At 37.6% G+C, this 15910-nt stretch overlaps 1 protein-coding gene across 1 annotated transcript; it reads left to right on the forward strand.

The window, feature by feature from the left end:
* The first annotated feature begins 239 nt into the window (after window positions 1-239).
* On the forward strand, window positions 240-1891 carry LOC131158787 (cucumber peeling cupredoxin-like). The gene is made up of 2 exons (XM_058113655.1): window positions 240-623; window positions 1200-1891. The coding sequence occupies exons 1-2, from the start codon at window positions 425-427 to the stop codon at window positions 1637-1639; spliced, it is 639 nt and encodes a 212-aa protein (XP_057969638.1). The 5' UTR covers window positions 240-424; the 3' UTR covers window positions 1640-1891.
* The last annotated feature ends 14019 nt before the right edge of the window (window positions 1892-15910 follow it).

A 15910-nucleotide genomic window follows, 5' to 3' on the forward strand; every position in this document is an offset into this window, starting at 1 on the left:
TTTCACAATTCTAACTTTTCAAAGAGCTAGCGAAGTCAAGCTCCTCTGACTTTACCTAATAGCCCAATTGGTACCGATCTACACACATTAGTCTATTCAAAGTTCAGACTTTGCAACTAGTTTTTTTTTTTCCAAATAAATTTGGTACGTCTGGCCCCCACATGCACGTAGAGAAATAGACGACGGACACTATGCTTTGCTCCACCGCATGCCGCGTCCGTCAAGGACGCCGCGTCCATGACCATTTCAGGCCCGGGGAAATTAAGAATCCCATTTTCCTTTTGGTTATTATAAATAGCCGGATTGCTTTGTAATTAGCCATAGCCTTCTCACCCATCACTTGTCAGTACTTCACAGTTTACCGCACAATTAACCGGAAGGAGATCATCTACCTTATAAATTATTATAGCTAGAAGGAGATAATATGGGTTGCGAGATGGAGTTGGCGATGCGGTGTGTGCTAGTTGTGGCGGCTGCCGTCGCGGCGGTCGGATTACGGAGTGCGGAGGCACAGACAGTGCACGTGGTGGGAGATAGCCTTGGGTGGGATGTTCCTCAAAATGGTGCGACGGCATACACCAACTGGGCTTCTACCAGAAAGTTCACTGTTAGAGACATTCTGAGTAAGCCATTTGTATAATTGTTCATTCCACCTTTTTCATTTCATCCTTCGTCTGTAGTCCTTGACCTGCAATTGAATGATAGAACCTCAATTAATTAACATATAGTAGTACATAGTTTAATGAGAAATTATTAGGTATATCGACCGAGCTTAATATAATTTTACTATGTTTATAGGCATATTAATTTTGATGTATACATCTGATGTACTTAATATTTTTACTTAATTTAATAGTCTCCTTTTACTTCTCAATTAACCTTAAGAAAACAGTCTAATCTATTTAAAAATAATAATAAATACATGCATGGTCTCAATCTTAATAAATATGAATGCAATATGGATACAATTAGTCTAATTAGCTTAATAATTAATTGGTAATTGTCTTACAAACTCAAAATATTTATAATTTTTTTTTCAAAAACATTATGAGAAAACATGACCTTAAAAATACAAGATAAAAAAGCTTAAACTTGTGGAATGAGTTTCTTCAGATTTGGAAGCGTTAACTAGAAAAAAACAATGAGGCATAGCTAGCATGTCAATTAAGAAGTCCTTGTTAATTGTTTCACTGCTGCAGCTTTCAACTTCACAACCAATCAGCACGACGTACAAGAAGTAGCAAAGGCATCTTACGACGCATGCACTTCCTCCAATGCCATCGGCAACCTCATCACCACGGGGCCGGCTAACGTCACCCTCTCTACCGCCGGCGAGCACTACTACATCTGTACCATCGGCCAGCACTGCCAGCGCGGCCAGAAGTTAACCGTTAACGTCTTGGCTGCAGACGGCACCCCTTCTCCGGCGAGCAGTCCTCCGCCCTCGACTACTCCGGCGACGCCGTCCCCAGGTTCCGGCAGACACACTCCCGCCGATTGCGCTCCCACCCCCACACCAACATCTTCCAACACTCCCTCGTCGACGACTCCGGCCACCTCTCCCCCTTCTTCATCATATTCTGTAGGTTCTAGTTTATTTATCTCCTTCGCTTCCATTGTGATGGGTTTGTTTCTTTAGATCGATAATGGAGGGGGATTGAGATGAGCTAGCTAGCTTCAAAGAGTGCTTCGCTTCATGTTTGGCATACAGTATACATACTTATTTTGGGGTTTTTGTTTCTTTTATTTATTTTTTTTTTGGGAATAAACTAGGGGTCATTTTTCTTTAATATAATTGATCAATTTTATGTTGATGAATTAATATTTCGTGTATGATGTTTAGAGTGTATAAAATCATCAATAAAATTAATAAAGCATAATTTTGCATGCATCTCCTTATAAGATATTGAAATAAATTTTGTGAAGAGCAATAACTTAATGTTTAGAATGAAATATTGTATGGTGGATGTGTAAAATTAATCATAAAAATTAATTATATTTCGTTCTATTCTTACATACCAAACAAATCAAAGATATGTGAAACTTGAGCAACAACAATATGTCTAAATGAGAAGTACCAATTATAAAAATGGTACTATAATATATGTGTATTAAAATATACTTGTTGACACTCATTTTTGACTGGACTAATTCTATGCCTCAATTTTTAATTTTAAGAAATTGACATATTTTTATGAGTCGACCCAAATTGTACTAATTTTAAATTCAATTCCAATAAATTCTTATAAATGTGAACATGAGTAAAGGTTAGGTTTATTATTGTGACAATTTGGTTAAAAAAAAAAGAAAAATCTAAATTCTTGACTCAAAACCCAAGCCCTTCTATACCCTTTGCTTATAAAACAAGATTAGGAGGCATTGGAGAGGAGACCTTCAAGAGTTTTGGAAGATAGGACACATTGCTTGGGGGCTCAAAATCCTAAGTGACCTACATTGAACGCATTAGAGGCAAAATAAGGGGTGTAAGAAGGGGACTTGCTTGTTTGAAGGAAGATATTACTTTAATCTTGGGAGACATACACTCATAAAAAAGAGGGGGGGTGGGGGGGGGGGGGGGGGGAGAGAGAGAGAGCTGCATGTGGGTTCAAACGTAGGAGAATCTTATTGACTGATTCTTGGTTTTCTTGGGTTGATATTTTTGTTCTTGATCAGATCATTAAAAATGTTTATAAGATATGAAATTTAGATCTTTATTTCATGTTATGAATTCTACTTAATCGTTATTTTTTTTTTCCCAAATATATAGCCGAGAGTTTGGGGATTTGTAAATGTGTAGGTGAAAATGGACTCGTTATGCTAAGCCCAGTTAGTGATATAAGAATAGGATAATAAGAGTCATTTATCCTATAAATCATAGAAGGAGAGAGAAAAAATGGAGCTGAAAAGACTCATACTAGAAGAGATAAAGGGAGATGAGAGGGAAGAAAATGAGGGGAGAAGGAAGTGAGAAAGAGAGGGATATAGAAGTTCCTAGGGCTTGTTTAGCACTGTACTAGTTGTATTATATGTGTAAATTGTCAGGTGTCCCTCTTTTTGTGGGGGACATGCATTAAATGTAGGTAATTTTTTTTAATGGGTGTTTGGCTTCTCAAGAAGCATGCTTGCATGCTTGGCCTCCCACTTAATTCTCCATTAGTTGAGCTTCTCCCAGGCTGTGTATTGAGCACAAAAAATAGCAGTGGAGTAGCCCCTTCATTTGTATATTCCACTTATAGCAGAAAACCGCTCACTTAGTCCCTCCATTCTGAATTTTTCCACACACAAAGCAACCTCACCAGCTCCTCTCACGCCTATGCCGGTTCTTCCCTGCAGCAGCAGCAGGTTGCTATTGCTCCTCACTTCGGCGACTCCTGTTGTGTTATATTATCATCATTTTGGGAGCTTCTAGTTGTGCTCATTTGGTTGGATTTTTTTTTAGAGCTTTGTTCAAAATATATTTGGTGAGGTCTTTTCATCTTACTGTATTTGTTATATACTGTTAGCTTTACCGTGATCCCAAGAGGGGGGGGGGTGAATTGGTATTTTTAAAATTTATCTCCTAGGTATTCCTCCTAATAGCAGTATGTTCACAAACTTATGGTCAATCTAGTGCAAGTAATACAAATAATGTATCAGAAATTAAGTAAAGCAGTTTAATTAATTATACAAGCATCAGAAAGCAATAGAGAGAGTGACACGCAGATGTGTTATTGAGGTCCGGCCAACTGCCTACGTCCCTGCCTTGGCTAACCAGCACAAGGATTATCACAATAATTTGCTCACTTAAATGGGTGGAGTGACACCTATACAAATCAGGTCAATTAGCATAGGGCTGACCTCAACCTTTACACCAATCCTTACCGGACTGGATTACAGCCCCCTCAGGCCACGTCTGTAATCACTCAGATATACAATAAAATGGTACAATATAAAAGTGCTTTCACATAAAGCAGATTTGTACCCCAAATGCGCACAATCACAAACACCACAGATGATTTAAAATGTAAGTTCAGTATGGTCTTAATAGTTCAACTCTCAAATGTATTTTCTATCAGTGTAATGCGTACGTGAGAGTGTCAACAAGCAATCTTTGTATTTCAATGTGTTCTCAATCAAGATGTTCAAACAAAGATATTATGCAAGTTTCAAATATTTCAACTAGTGTATATGCTTGGTTTGCAAAGCTAAGCAATCTTTGTATTCAGCAAATAATATAAACTTGAATAGATATTGCCACAAAGATTTGTATATCAAAGACAAATATCTTTTCACAACAATGTCAATATGAATACCACAAGATATTTGAATAAGTTTGAAAATGTTTTTGGAAGCCAAAAACAAATACAAACTTCCAAAGATATTGCAATAAGAATGCAACACTCGGAAGTTCACCACAAGCCTTTTTAGGGTAGGCTTATTAGAAAAGCCTCCTAAGAATACTTAGGTTATGCTCTTGTGAAAAAATTGATTCAAACACTCACGAAATAAGAGAGCAAACCTCTACTCAAATACACTTACAAATGATACTGAGATGAAGTAAGTAAGTTTGAGTGGATTTGGAAATAGTATGAGCAATAGAAAATATTTTGTTGAAGAGAGAAATTTGGATTTTTGTATTTGCTAATCAACTCTGTAATTTACCCAAATGAAGGGGTATATATAAACATACCAGAATTTTTGACTGTTGGGGACCTATTAGGGATTGTTAGAAAAGTTTAATGACGTTTAAAATATTTTAACCCTGTTTAAAAATATTAACTGCGGTGAAAAATTAGGTGCAACCCAAGAGGTCCAGTCGACCAGAACAAGTTCGGTCGACCAGGGGAATTTTGAACTAAATGCTAAGTCAACCAGGAGAGGGCGATTTTTCAATCTTTTGAGGTTCGGTCGATCGAACCATTTTGAACTGGCTGGTTTGGTCGACCAGACTGCTGGGAATTTTCCCGAGGACCCTCGATCGACCAGGTAGTTGGAGTACAAAATGGCTCGGTCGACCAGATGGTCAAAATGTTGACCTAGGGAGGTTTCGGTCGACCAGGGCTTTTTGAACTAGCTGGTTCGGTCGACCAGGGCCTTGGTCAACTGTTGACCCAGGCCTGGTTCGATTGACTAGGGCAGAATGAACTGCCTGGTTCGGTCGACCGAAAGTGCACAAAGTGTGCATTTCGGTATCATTTTTATACACACAAATCCTAATGAAGTGCCTAACAAACATAGATGCAAATGTGTGTGTCCTAGGGTCATTTATGTCCAATTATGAATACACCGAAAAAGTCCGGTGTTGGTCGATCGAAAGGTAAACCCTAAGATCTTTTTACGATCACTTTTAGTTTGTATATGGTTTGAGCTCACAAAATAAACCATGCATGTGTTGTGTGTGCTTATTACAACCAAATATCCTAATTACTATTATAGACAAATTTCACTACTGAATATTACAATTGAGAGCATAAATTTGTCTTCAACCTTTAAGCTTTCACGTGCCATCAATGTGTCTACTAATATAGACCTATGCATGAACTAGATATTTATTAAATACATGAGTATTTGTCATTATCAAAACCGGGCATGACCTATAAGGTCAACATTCTCCCCCTTTTTGATGATGACAAATACAATTAGCAAAAATACAGGGTTAAGCCTAGGAAGGCTCCCCCTCACAATATGCATCCAATGTATTTTTAAACAAACCCATTATTTTTGCCCCTTTTCCATCTCCCCCTTTTGGCAACAGCAAAAAGGGCCATTTGAATTAAAATCCTAGGCAATGAGTGATTATTACATTTATACAAGAATAATTTTGGAAAGAATTTTTAAAAATTTCAGTAGAGTGCCGTTTGTAAATCAGACTTTCCAAAAGAAAACCTGTATAAGTGTAACCTGTTTGAGTTGAAAATTCCTAACAATTTATCCACAACTACTCAAACAGTTCAGTATGGTCTAATCAAGCAAATAAAATATCAATATAAGCATGAATTAGACATATTGTGCAACACAGATGATAGTCAATATAAGCATGTAATAGATATATATATGACATATGCACACAATCAGCAATCAACTTTCACAAAGTCTAAAGCAAGAAGATAAGTCAACAATATAATTAGTTGCTAAGACTTGGAAAGTTCCCATGAGAGGGCTCCCCCTAAATTTATGCAAGTTATGAAACATTTAAGTTTAGGAAGCTTCTCTACTATGCATTAAGCCTAACTCACGTTGAATTTGTATGAATCTATCCTCAGGTAGTGGTTTAGTGAATATGTCGGCCCACTGTTCATTAGTGCATACAAACTCAAGAGCCACATATCCTTTTTGCACATGATCACGAAGAAAATGATGTCTAATCTCAATGTGTTTAGTTCGTGAATGTGAGATAGGATTTTTAGAGATGTTGATTGCACTAGTATTATCACATTTGATCGGTATTGTTTCATAGTGCAATCCAAAATCTACAAGTTGTTGTTTCATGTAAAGAGTTTAGGCACAACAACTTCCAGCCGCAATATATTCAGTTGCGACTGTGGATAAGACAACTGAGTTTTGTTTCTTGGAGAACCAAGAAACAAGAGATTGTCCTAAGTAATGACAAGTGCCGCTAGTGCTTTTTCTATCAACCTTACTACCGACAAAGTCAGCATCAGTGTAACTAACAATCTCAAAGGTAGTATGCTTAAGGTACCACAATCCTAATTCAATAGTCCCAACTAGATATCTAAGGATTCGTTTAACAACTTTTAGATGAGATTCCTTAAGAGCAGCCTGAAACCTAGCACACATACATACACTAAACATAATATTGAGCCCAGTAGCAGTGAGATATAGGAGACTTCCAATCATGCCATGATATAATTTTACGTCAACAGGGATTCCTTGCTCATCTTTATTAAGCTTAATGGAAGAGTTCATAGGTGTACCATGAATTTTACAATCTTCCATATTAAATTTCTTTAGCAAGTCCCTAATGTATTTAGATTGGCATATGAAAGTTCAATGATTAGCTTGCTTAATTTGTAGACCTAAGAAGAAACTAAGTTCACTCATCATGCTCATTTCAAACTCACTTTGCATGCATTTGAAAAACTCATTACACAACTCATCATTAGTTGCTCCAAAAATGATATCGTCCACATAGATTTAAACAAGGAGCATATCATCATTTTTCGATTTGATGAAGAGTGTAGTGTCAATTTTGTCACAGGTGAACCCATTTTCCAGTAGAAAACCACTAAGCCTCTCATACCAAGCTCTAGGAGCTTGTTTCAATCCATACAAGGCTTTAGATAACTGGTAAACATGATCAGGATATTTATGATTTTCAAAATTGGGTGGTTGTTCTACGTATACCTCTTCATTTATGTAGCCATTTAGAAAGGCGCTTTTAACATCCATTTAAAACAATTTAAAAATTTTAAAACCGGCAAAGACAAGTAACATACGAATGGCTTCTAATCTAGCAACAGGAGCATATGTTTCATCAAAGTCAATCCCTTCCTATTGGTTATACCCTTGGGCAACTAGTCTAGCTTTATTCCTAGTTACTACCCCATTCTCATCTTTCTTATTTCTATATACCCATTTAGTTCCAATGATGGTGTGCTCATTAGGCCTAGGAACCAAGGTCCACACTTTGCTTCTCTCAAATTGATTAAGCTCTTCTTGCATGGACATTACCTAAGACTCATCTTCTATGACTTCTTTAATATTTTTAGGTTCTTCTTGGGACAAGAATGCAGAATGATTCACTATATTTCTCAAGGAGGATCTCGTGGCTACTCCATGAGATGGTTCGCCTATGATTTGATCTATAGGATGACTTCTAATGTATTTTCAATCTCTAGGCAACTCCTGATTTCCATTTTCATTATCTTCAAGTGATTTTTCAGTTGCTTCTTGATTTTCACTTGCATTGTTTTCGATTGACATTTTATCTAAGCATTTTCTAATATCAATATCATCTTCATCAACTTTATTAGAAAATGGATTAGACTCATCAAACACAACATGAATAGATTCAGTAACAGTTAAAGTTCTTTTATTGAAAACCCTATATGCTTTGTTATTTAATGCATATCCTAGGAAGATGCCTTTATCAGATTTAGAGTCAAACTTTCCTAGATGTTCATTATCTCTAAGAATAAAGCATTTACAACCAAACACATGAAAATAGGAAATATTAGGCTTATGGTTGTTCCACAATTCATAAGGGGTTTTATTAATTGATGGTTGCATTAACAACCTATTCATAACATAGCATGCAGTATTAATGGCCTCGACCCAAAAATATTTAGGTAAATTATGCTCATTCAACATGGTTCTACCCATTTCTTGCAGTGACCTATTCTTTCTTTCTACTACACTATTTTGTTGAGGTGTCCTAGGTGCAGAGAAGTTATGTGATATGCCCTCTAAGTCACAATATTTTTCTATGCTTTCATTTTTGAATTCTGTGCCTCTATCACTTCTTATGTGAGTGATTTTGTATCCTTTTTCATTTTGAATTCTCTTACAAAGTTTGGTGAATTGTTCACATGCTTCATTTTTATGTGCAAGAAATAGCATCCATGTGAATCTAGAAAAGTCATCCACAATTACAAAAGCATAAGATTTACCACCAAGACTTTGCACAGAATTAGGTCCAAATAAATCTAGGTGAAGCATCTCCAAAGGTTCAGTAGTAGATATAAATTTCTTTTTCTTAAAACTAGATTTTGTTTGCTTACCCATTTGACATGCATCACATATTTTATCCTTTACAAAAGACATCTTAGGCAGACCTTTAACTAACTCTTTCCTAACAAGTTTAGACAATAAATCCCTGCTAGCATGTCCTAAGCGTCTATGCCATAACCAACTAGCTTCATTTATAGCAAAAAAATATGTCACTTGTTATGAAGCTAGATTATCAAGAGAGGTAGTAGAAACATTTTCATGTCTATTAGCAGTAAAAAACACTTTGTGATCTATTTTATTTTCTACTATGCATTTGTCATTTTCAAAAGATACTTTATATCCTATGTCACACAACTGACTTATGCTAATTAGATTATGCTTCAGTCCATCAACTAGTAAAACATTATCAATAGTAAAAGAGGAGTCCTTACCAACCTTACCTACCCCGATGATGCGTCCTTTGGCATTGTCGCCAAATGTCACATAGCCTCCATCCTTGGGAACAATTGAAGTGAATTTGCCCCTGTCTCCGGTCATGTGCCATGAGCACCCACTATCTAAGTACCACCGGTCCTTGAAGGAGGACGTTCTTAGGCATACCTGCAAAATAAACTAAGTGACTGATGCTGGTCCCCAAATTTTGTTGGGTCCACGGGGGTTAGTAGTAGGATCTCCCTTAACTACCCATACCTTCCTAATTCTAGCATGCTTATTCCTAAGTGGACAATCAAATTGACCGTGACCAATCTGTTTACATTTAAAACATTTCAATCTATACTTAGGTTTTTTAGGAGGAATATGAGATTTTGACTCACGTGTAAAATGTCCTAAGTAAATATTAGGTCATCTAACATTTTCAATACCATTAAAACCAAGACCCTCTTTACTTAAGGAGTTTCTTTGGGCACCAGGTAATTTTTCAAAATTTTCTTTGCCCTTGGTGAATTTAAAAATAATTTTGGAGCTATCCTCCAATTTCCTCTCAAGCTCAACAATAGTAGTATCCTTTTCTTTTAAAATAGAGGCATGAGAGGTTTTTGCCATATTAAATAATTTTGACCAATTTTCGCATTTCTTTTTCAATCATTATTTTCTTTGGTTATTTTGCCTAGCAATTTTGAAACATGAATATATTCAAACTGTAATTCTCTATATGTAAGTAATTCTCTATATGTAGGCATGCTGTCAGAATCACAATCATCAGATGAATAATAAGAAGATGATGAACAAGAAGACAATACCTCATCCTCGTGTGCCATCAAGCATAGATTAGCGACCTCTATGTCACTATGATCCGAATTTGAGTCGCTGCTGCTGAATAGGTCCCATGAAGTCCCAGCCTTCATAGCTTTCTTCTTTTTCTTAGCCTCCTTTTTTAGCAGTGGGCAGTCAGGTTTGATGTGCCCCACTTTGTTGCAGTTGTAGCACGTAGGAGCATTAGATTTTTCCTTTCTTTTGCTGGACTCTCCCTTCTCATTAGTGGAGTCTCTATATTTTTTAAATGACTTCCTGTTCTTTCTAAAAATTCTACTAAACTTTCTAGTTAGCATAGCCATTTCATCATCAGTATCAAACTCACTGCACTCACTAGATGTGTTATTAGATGCTTTTAGTGCAGTCACTTTCTTAGCCCTATTATGCTCATTAAGTCTCTCATTTATGGACAATTCATAAGTGATCAAGGAACCTATCAGTTCATCTAAGCTCATGGCCTTAAGGTCTCTACCCTCAGCAATGGTCGTAGCCTTGGCTTCCCAAATAGGAGGTAAGCCATTAAGGATCTTCCTGATCATTTGATAGGTGGGATAGGTCTTTCCTAATGCATGCAGTGAGTTTATGATGTGTGTGAATCTAGTGTACATGCTCTGAATTGACTCACCTACATTCATCCTAAAGACCTTATACTCATTGGTCAACATATCTATCCTACTGTCTTTCACATCTCTAGTACCCTCATATGTGACCTCTAACTTATCCCATATTTCTTTTGCAGTAGAACATGCCATAATCCTGTTAAATTCATTTACATCAAGACTACAGTATAAAATATTCATGGCAGTGGCATTAAGACTAACAACTTTCATATCATCGTCATTGTATTCATCCTCAGTTTTAGGAACCCTAGCTGCACCCTCAATTTTCATAGGGACATATTTTCCCTTAGAGACAATCCTCCACACCTTCCAATTAGTATTCTGAAGGTAAATGCGCATCCTCTGTTTCCAGAAGGTGTAATTAACACCACTGAAAAAAGGAGGTCGTGTGGAAGATGGTCCCTCAGGGAAATGGGTCACGAAGCTATGAGTCATATGTGATATTTTTGCAAAATAACAACTAGCCTATGTTACGTGGCTCTGTTACCAATTGTTAGCTTTACTGTGATCCTAAGAAGGGGGGGGGGGGTGAATTGGTATTTTTAAAATTTATCTCCTAGGTATTCCTCCTAACAGTAGTATGTTCACAAACCTATGGTCAATCTAGTGCAAGTAATACAAATGTATCAGAAATCAAGTAAAGCAGTTTAATTAATCATACAAGCACCAGAAAGCAATAGAGAGAGTGACACGCAGATATGTTATCGAGGTTCGGCCAACTGCCTACGTCCCCGCCTTGGCTAACCAGCACAAGGATTATCACAATAACTTGCTCACTTAAACGAGTGGAGTGACACCTATACAAACTAGGTCAATTAGAACAGGACTGACCTTAACCTTTATACCAATCCTTATCGGGCTGGATTACTGCCCCCTTAGGCTACGCCTGGAATCACTCAGATATACAATCAAATGGTACAATATAAAAGTGTTTTTACGTAAAGCAGATTTGTACCCCAAATGCGCACAATCACAAACACCACAGATGATTTAAATTGTAAGCTCAGTGTGGTCTTAATAGTTCAACTCTCAAATGTATTTTCTATTAGTGTAATGTGTACGTGAGAGTGTCAACAAGAAATCTTTGTATTTTAATGTGTTCTCAATCAAGATGTTCTAACAAAGATATTATGCAATGTAACGACCTCAAAATTCTTATCTTTTTTTTTTTTTTTGCATACAGTAAACATTCCTACGTAGCGGAAACAAAAAGCATAGCATTATTACAACATAACTGTACAATACCAGAATCCAATACACAGGCCATACAAAAATGCCCCTCAAGTATCATCTATTCCAAAACATACACTACTCTAACAAAAACTCACCCTATAACCAGGGTGATATGGGCTACACTCTATCCGTGAGCCTGATCTACTCGCCTAGCTGGCTCACCTGAAAAATGTGAGAATAAAGGATGAGTCGACGCTCAGTAAGTGGAAATATGCTATCACTAGTGTGTGGCATCTAAGTAAGGATACTTTTAAAATAATAACTGAACTGCAATGTAATAAATCATCTGTAAAACATATCTTCCTTTCATAATTTAAAACATATTGTATCATCTGTTTTTCTACTTTTTATACTGGTATTATCATACTATACTGTAAAACTGTAAACATATAAATATCTGTACTTTATCCCTTGGACTATGTACGTCATGATTTGACCCCTCATGACAGGGTTGTGCGGCCCGTAGGCGGGACTCTATCTGGTCGGCCCTCCAGATAGGTCATCATACTCTACACTACCTCAGCTCGGCCAAACTGCATCCTCTCCTAAGCTCGGGACTGACTACTACCTCATCAAATCGGCCCCCTCAACCCAGTGTACTAGGGAGCTGCATGCTCTCCGAGCACGGCTGACAGTACCCACATACTATTTGAGCTATGTGGTTGCACTCTATCTGTATCTAGCAACGATACCATGCTCTGTAATCTGTATCTGTCTATGTAACTTTCCTCAGGGATCTGATACTATATACATATATACATATATACATATATACTCTCTTACTATTTTCCGTCATGTTTCCAAAATTACCATAACTCTATGTTTTTGTACTGTAAATACTGTATCTGTAGCATCTTGATGCTACCTCTGTTTATCTATCTCTGTATTTTGTATGTATACTCTGTCTGTGTGTTCTGTATGTTATGGTAACAGGAAAAACATAGAATGTTATAATACTGTATATATATATATATTGTTCTGTAATAAATTGTGATGTGAAATACTGATCATAAAACTACTTGTATAAAAACTGTATATGCAAGTAAATTTCTCTGTACATGTATATCCTCATCTGTATAATCTGTATAATCTCTCACTGAGATTGAGGTGTTACGTACTGCCGTCCCTCAATTTAGTATAATATGATATATCATAATAACTGTATGAATTTCCTCATCTCATAAAAATCTACTTAGGCCACACAAACATTTAAACTCGTATTCTAAAACAAATACTATTTCAAACTCATATTCTGAAAATTATGTATAGCAAAATGGGGTAGTTATGCATTTATGAAATCTCTAATATTATTACAAAAACTCCTAGCATAGCATATTTCCCCTACCTCAACTTTGAAAAGCACCTATAAAAATCTGGCTGTATACCCGCAGGATTCCTAACCCGACATCCTGAAAACGCAATCCCTCAGAACAAAACATCAGTATTTCCTAATCTACATCATTTTCTATAAGTTTCAGGAAGTCAAAAACTCAATAAAAGACCTTACCTAGAATTTGGGATGAAATTCAACTTCGTTTTCTCGACGATTTGCTCTGGCAGATTTGTGGAGAACTTCGCCAGGAGCGTCGTGGTAGCTTCGGATCATCGATCCGGCGACCGATGGGGCCGAAAATGAAGAGAGAAGGGAGAGAGAGTCGTAGAGAGAGAGAGAGAGAGAGAGGAGAGAGAGAGCTCAGAGGAAAATGATAAAAATCCAGAATTTCAACTATTTATAGAACAGGGGATTTCGTCGATGAGACCCTGTGTTCGTCAACGAGTCTTTCATAGATTTCGTTGACGAGACCCTATATTCGTCGATGAAATTCAGGCTACCTCAGAACCCCTCTCGGTAATTTCTCATCGACGAAGACCTGTGTTCGTCGACGAAATTTCTTAACCACTCGTCGACGAATCCCTGTATTCATCGACGAGTCCTTGTAATTTCTTGAATTTCTTTTATTCTCCAAAATGCAATGTCGTCGACGAAGTCTACGGCCTCCTTTTGTTTCTGTATCTATTTTCCTTTCTCTTTAATATTTGAATATGAATATTTTCTGGGTCATTACATTCTCCCCTCCTTATAAAATTTCATCCTCGAAATTTACTATCTGTATCCCCGCCAACACGCTCTATCATTCCGTAGAGGAAAAATGGTCTACTTATTTTATTATCTGCCCTCACTTGTGGCGGAGAATACCGTGGTTACATATTATGTTCTGGGAGATTACACAAATAAAACTAAAAACTATCTACTAGCTAAAATCATATACATGTACCTGCAAAAAGGAAATCTATCTAACTACTATACTGTACCTGTACCTCTATACCTCTTGGAACAACTGCGGATATCTCTGTCTAATCTACTCCTCAAGCTCCCAAGAAGCTTCCTTTATAGCGTGGTTCCTCCACAAAACTTTTACTAACTGTATTTCTTTAATACGTAAAGTCTGAACCTTTCTGTCCAAAATTTGCACCGGTACCTCTTCATATGCCAAGGAATCTTTGAGCTCTATCTCTACATAACTAATGATGTGGGACGAGTCTGGGACGTATTTCCGTAACATGGCAACATGAAACACGTCATGAATACGAGCCAAAGCTGGCGGCAAAGCTAGCCTATAGGCTACTGACCCTATTCTCTCAAGTATCTCAAAAGGGCCAATAAACTTAGGGCTCAACTTGCCCTTCTTTCCAAACCTCATAACTCCTTTCAGTGGAGCTATCTTCAAAAATACTCGATCTCCCACATCAAATTCCAATTCTCTGCGGCGAGTGTCTGCATAACTTTTCTGCCGACTCTGTGCTGTTTTAATTCTTTCTCTAATTAACCGGACTTTGTCGGACGCCTGTTGTACTATATCTGGACCCAAAACTCGCATTTCACCTACCTCATCCCAGAAAAGAGGAGAACGACATCTCCTGCCATACAATGCTTTGTACGGAGCCATGTTGATACTAGCCTGATAGCTATTATTATAAGCAAACTCCACTAACGGCATGTGCTGGATCCAACTGCCCCCAAAATCAAGTACACAAGCACGAAGCATATCTTCTAGTATCTGAATGGTCCTTTCTGTCTGACCATCAGTCTGGGGATGGAAAGCAGTGCTAAAAGCTAACTGTGTACCCATAGCCTCCTGAAAACTCTTCCAGAATCATGAAGTAAACCAAGGGACTCGGTCTGAGACTATGGACACCAATACTCCATGAACACGAACTATCTCCTGAATATATATCTCTGCCAGTCTATCCATGAAATAACCAATTTTAATAGGGATGAAATGAGCAGTCTTCGTTAAATGATCAACAACTACCCAAATTGCATTCAATCCCTACCGTACTGGTGGTAACCCTGTAACAAAATCCATCGAAACATGGTCCCACTTCCATTCTGGAATAAACAATGGCTGCAATTGTCTTGCTGGTCTCTGGTGCTTAGCTTTAACCTGCTAGCACGTCAAGCACTGTTGAAAAAATTCAGCTATCTCCCTCTTCATTCCACTCCACCATAAATACTCTCGCAGATCCCTGTACATTTTAGTACTACCGGGATGGATCGTGTATAGGGATCTGTGAGCCTCCTCCAGTATAGTCCTCCTAATTTTGAACTAAAGGCTCGATCGACCAGGAAAGGGCAATTTTTCAATCTTTCGAGGTTTGGTCGACTGGGCCATTTTGAACTAGCTGGTTCAGTCGACCAGACCACTGGGAATTTTCCCGAGGACCCTCGGTCGACCAAGTTGTTGGAGTACAAAATGGCTCAGTCGACCAAATGGTCAAAATGTTGACCCAGGGAGGTTTCAGTCGACCGAGGCTTTTTGAACTACCTAGTTCGGTCGACTAGGGCCTTGGTCAACTGTTGACCTAAGCCTGGTTCGGTCGACTAGGGCAGAATAAACTGCCTAGTTCTGTCATTTTAATACACACAAATCCTAGTGAAGTGCCTAACAAACATAGATGCAAATGTGTGTGTCCTAGAGTCATTTATGTCCAATTATGAATACATCGAAAAAGTCCGGTGTTGGTCGACCGAAGGGTAAACCCTAAGATCTTTCTATGATCACTTTTAGTTTGTATCTGGTTTGAGCTCACAAAATAAACCATGCATGTGTTGTGTGTGCTTAGTACAAACC

The sequence above is a fragment of the Malania oleifera genome, chromosome 6 (genome assembly GCF_029873635.1).
Source record: "Malania oleifera isolate guangnan ecotype guangnan chromosome 6, ASM2987363v1, whole genome shotgun sequence".
In the NCBI taxonomy this organism is placed as follows: domain Eukaryota; kingdom Viridiplantae; phylum Streptophyta; class Magnoliopsida; order Santalales; family Ximeniaceae; genus Malania; species Malania oleifera.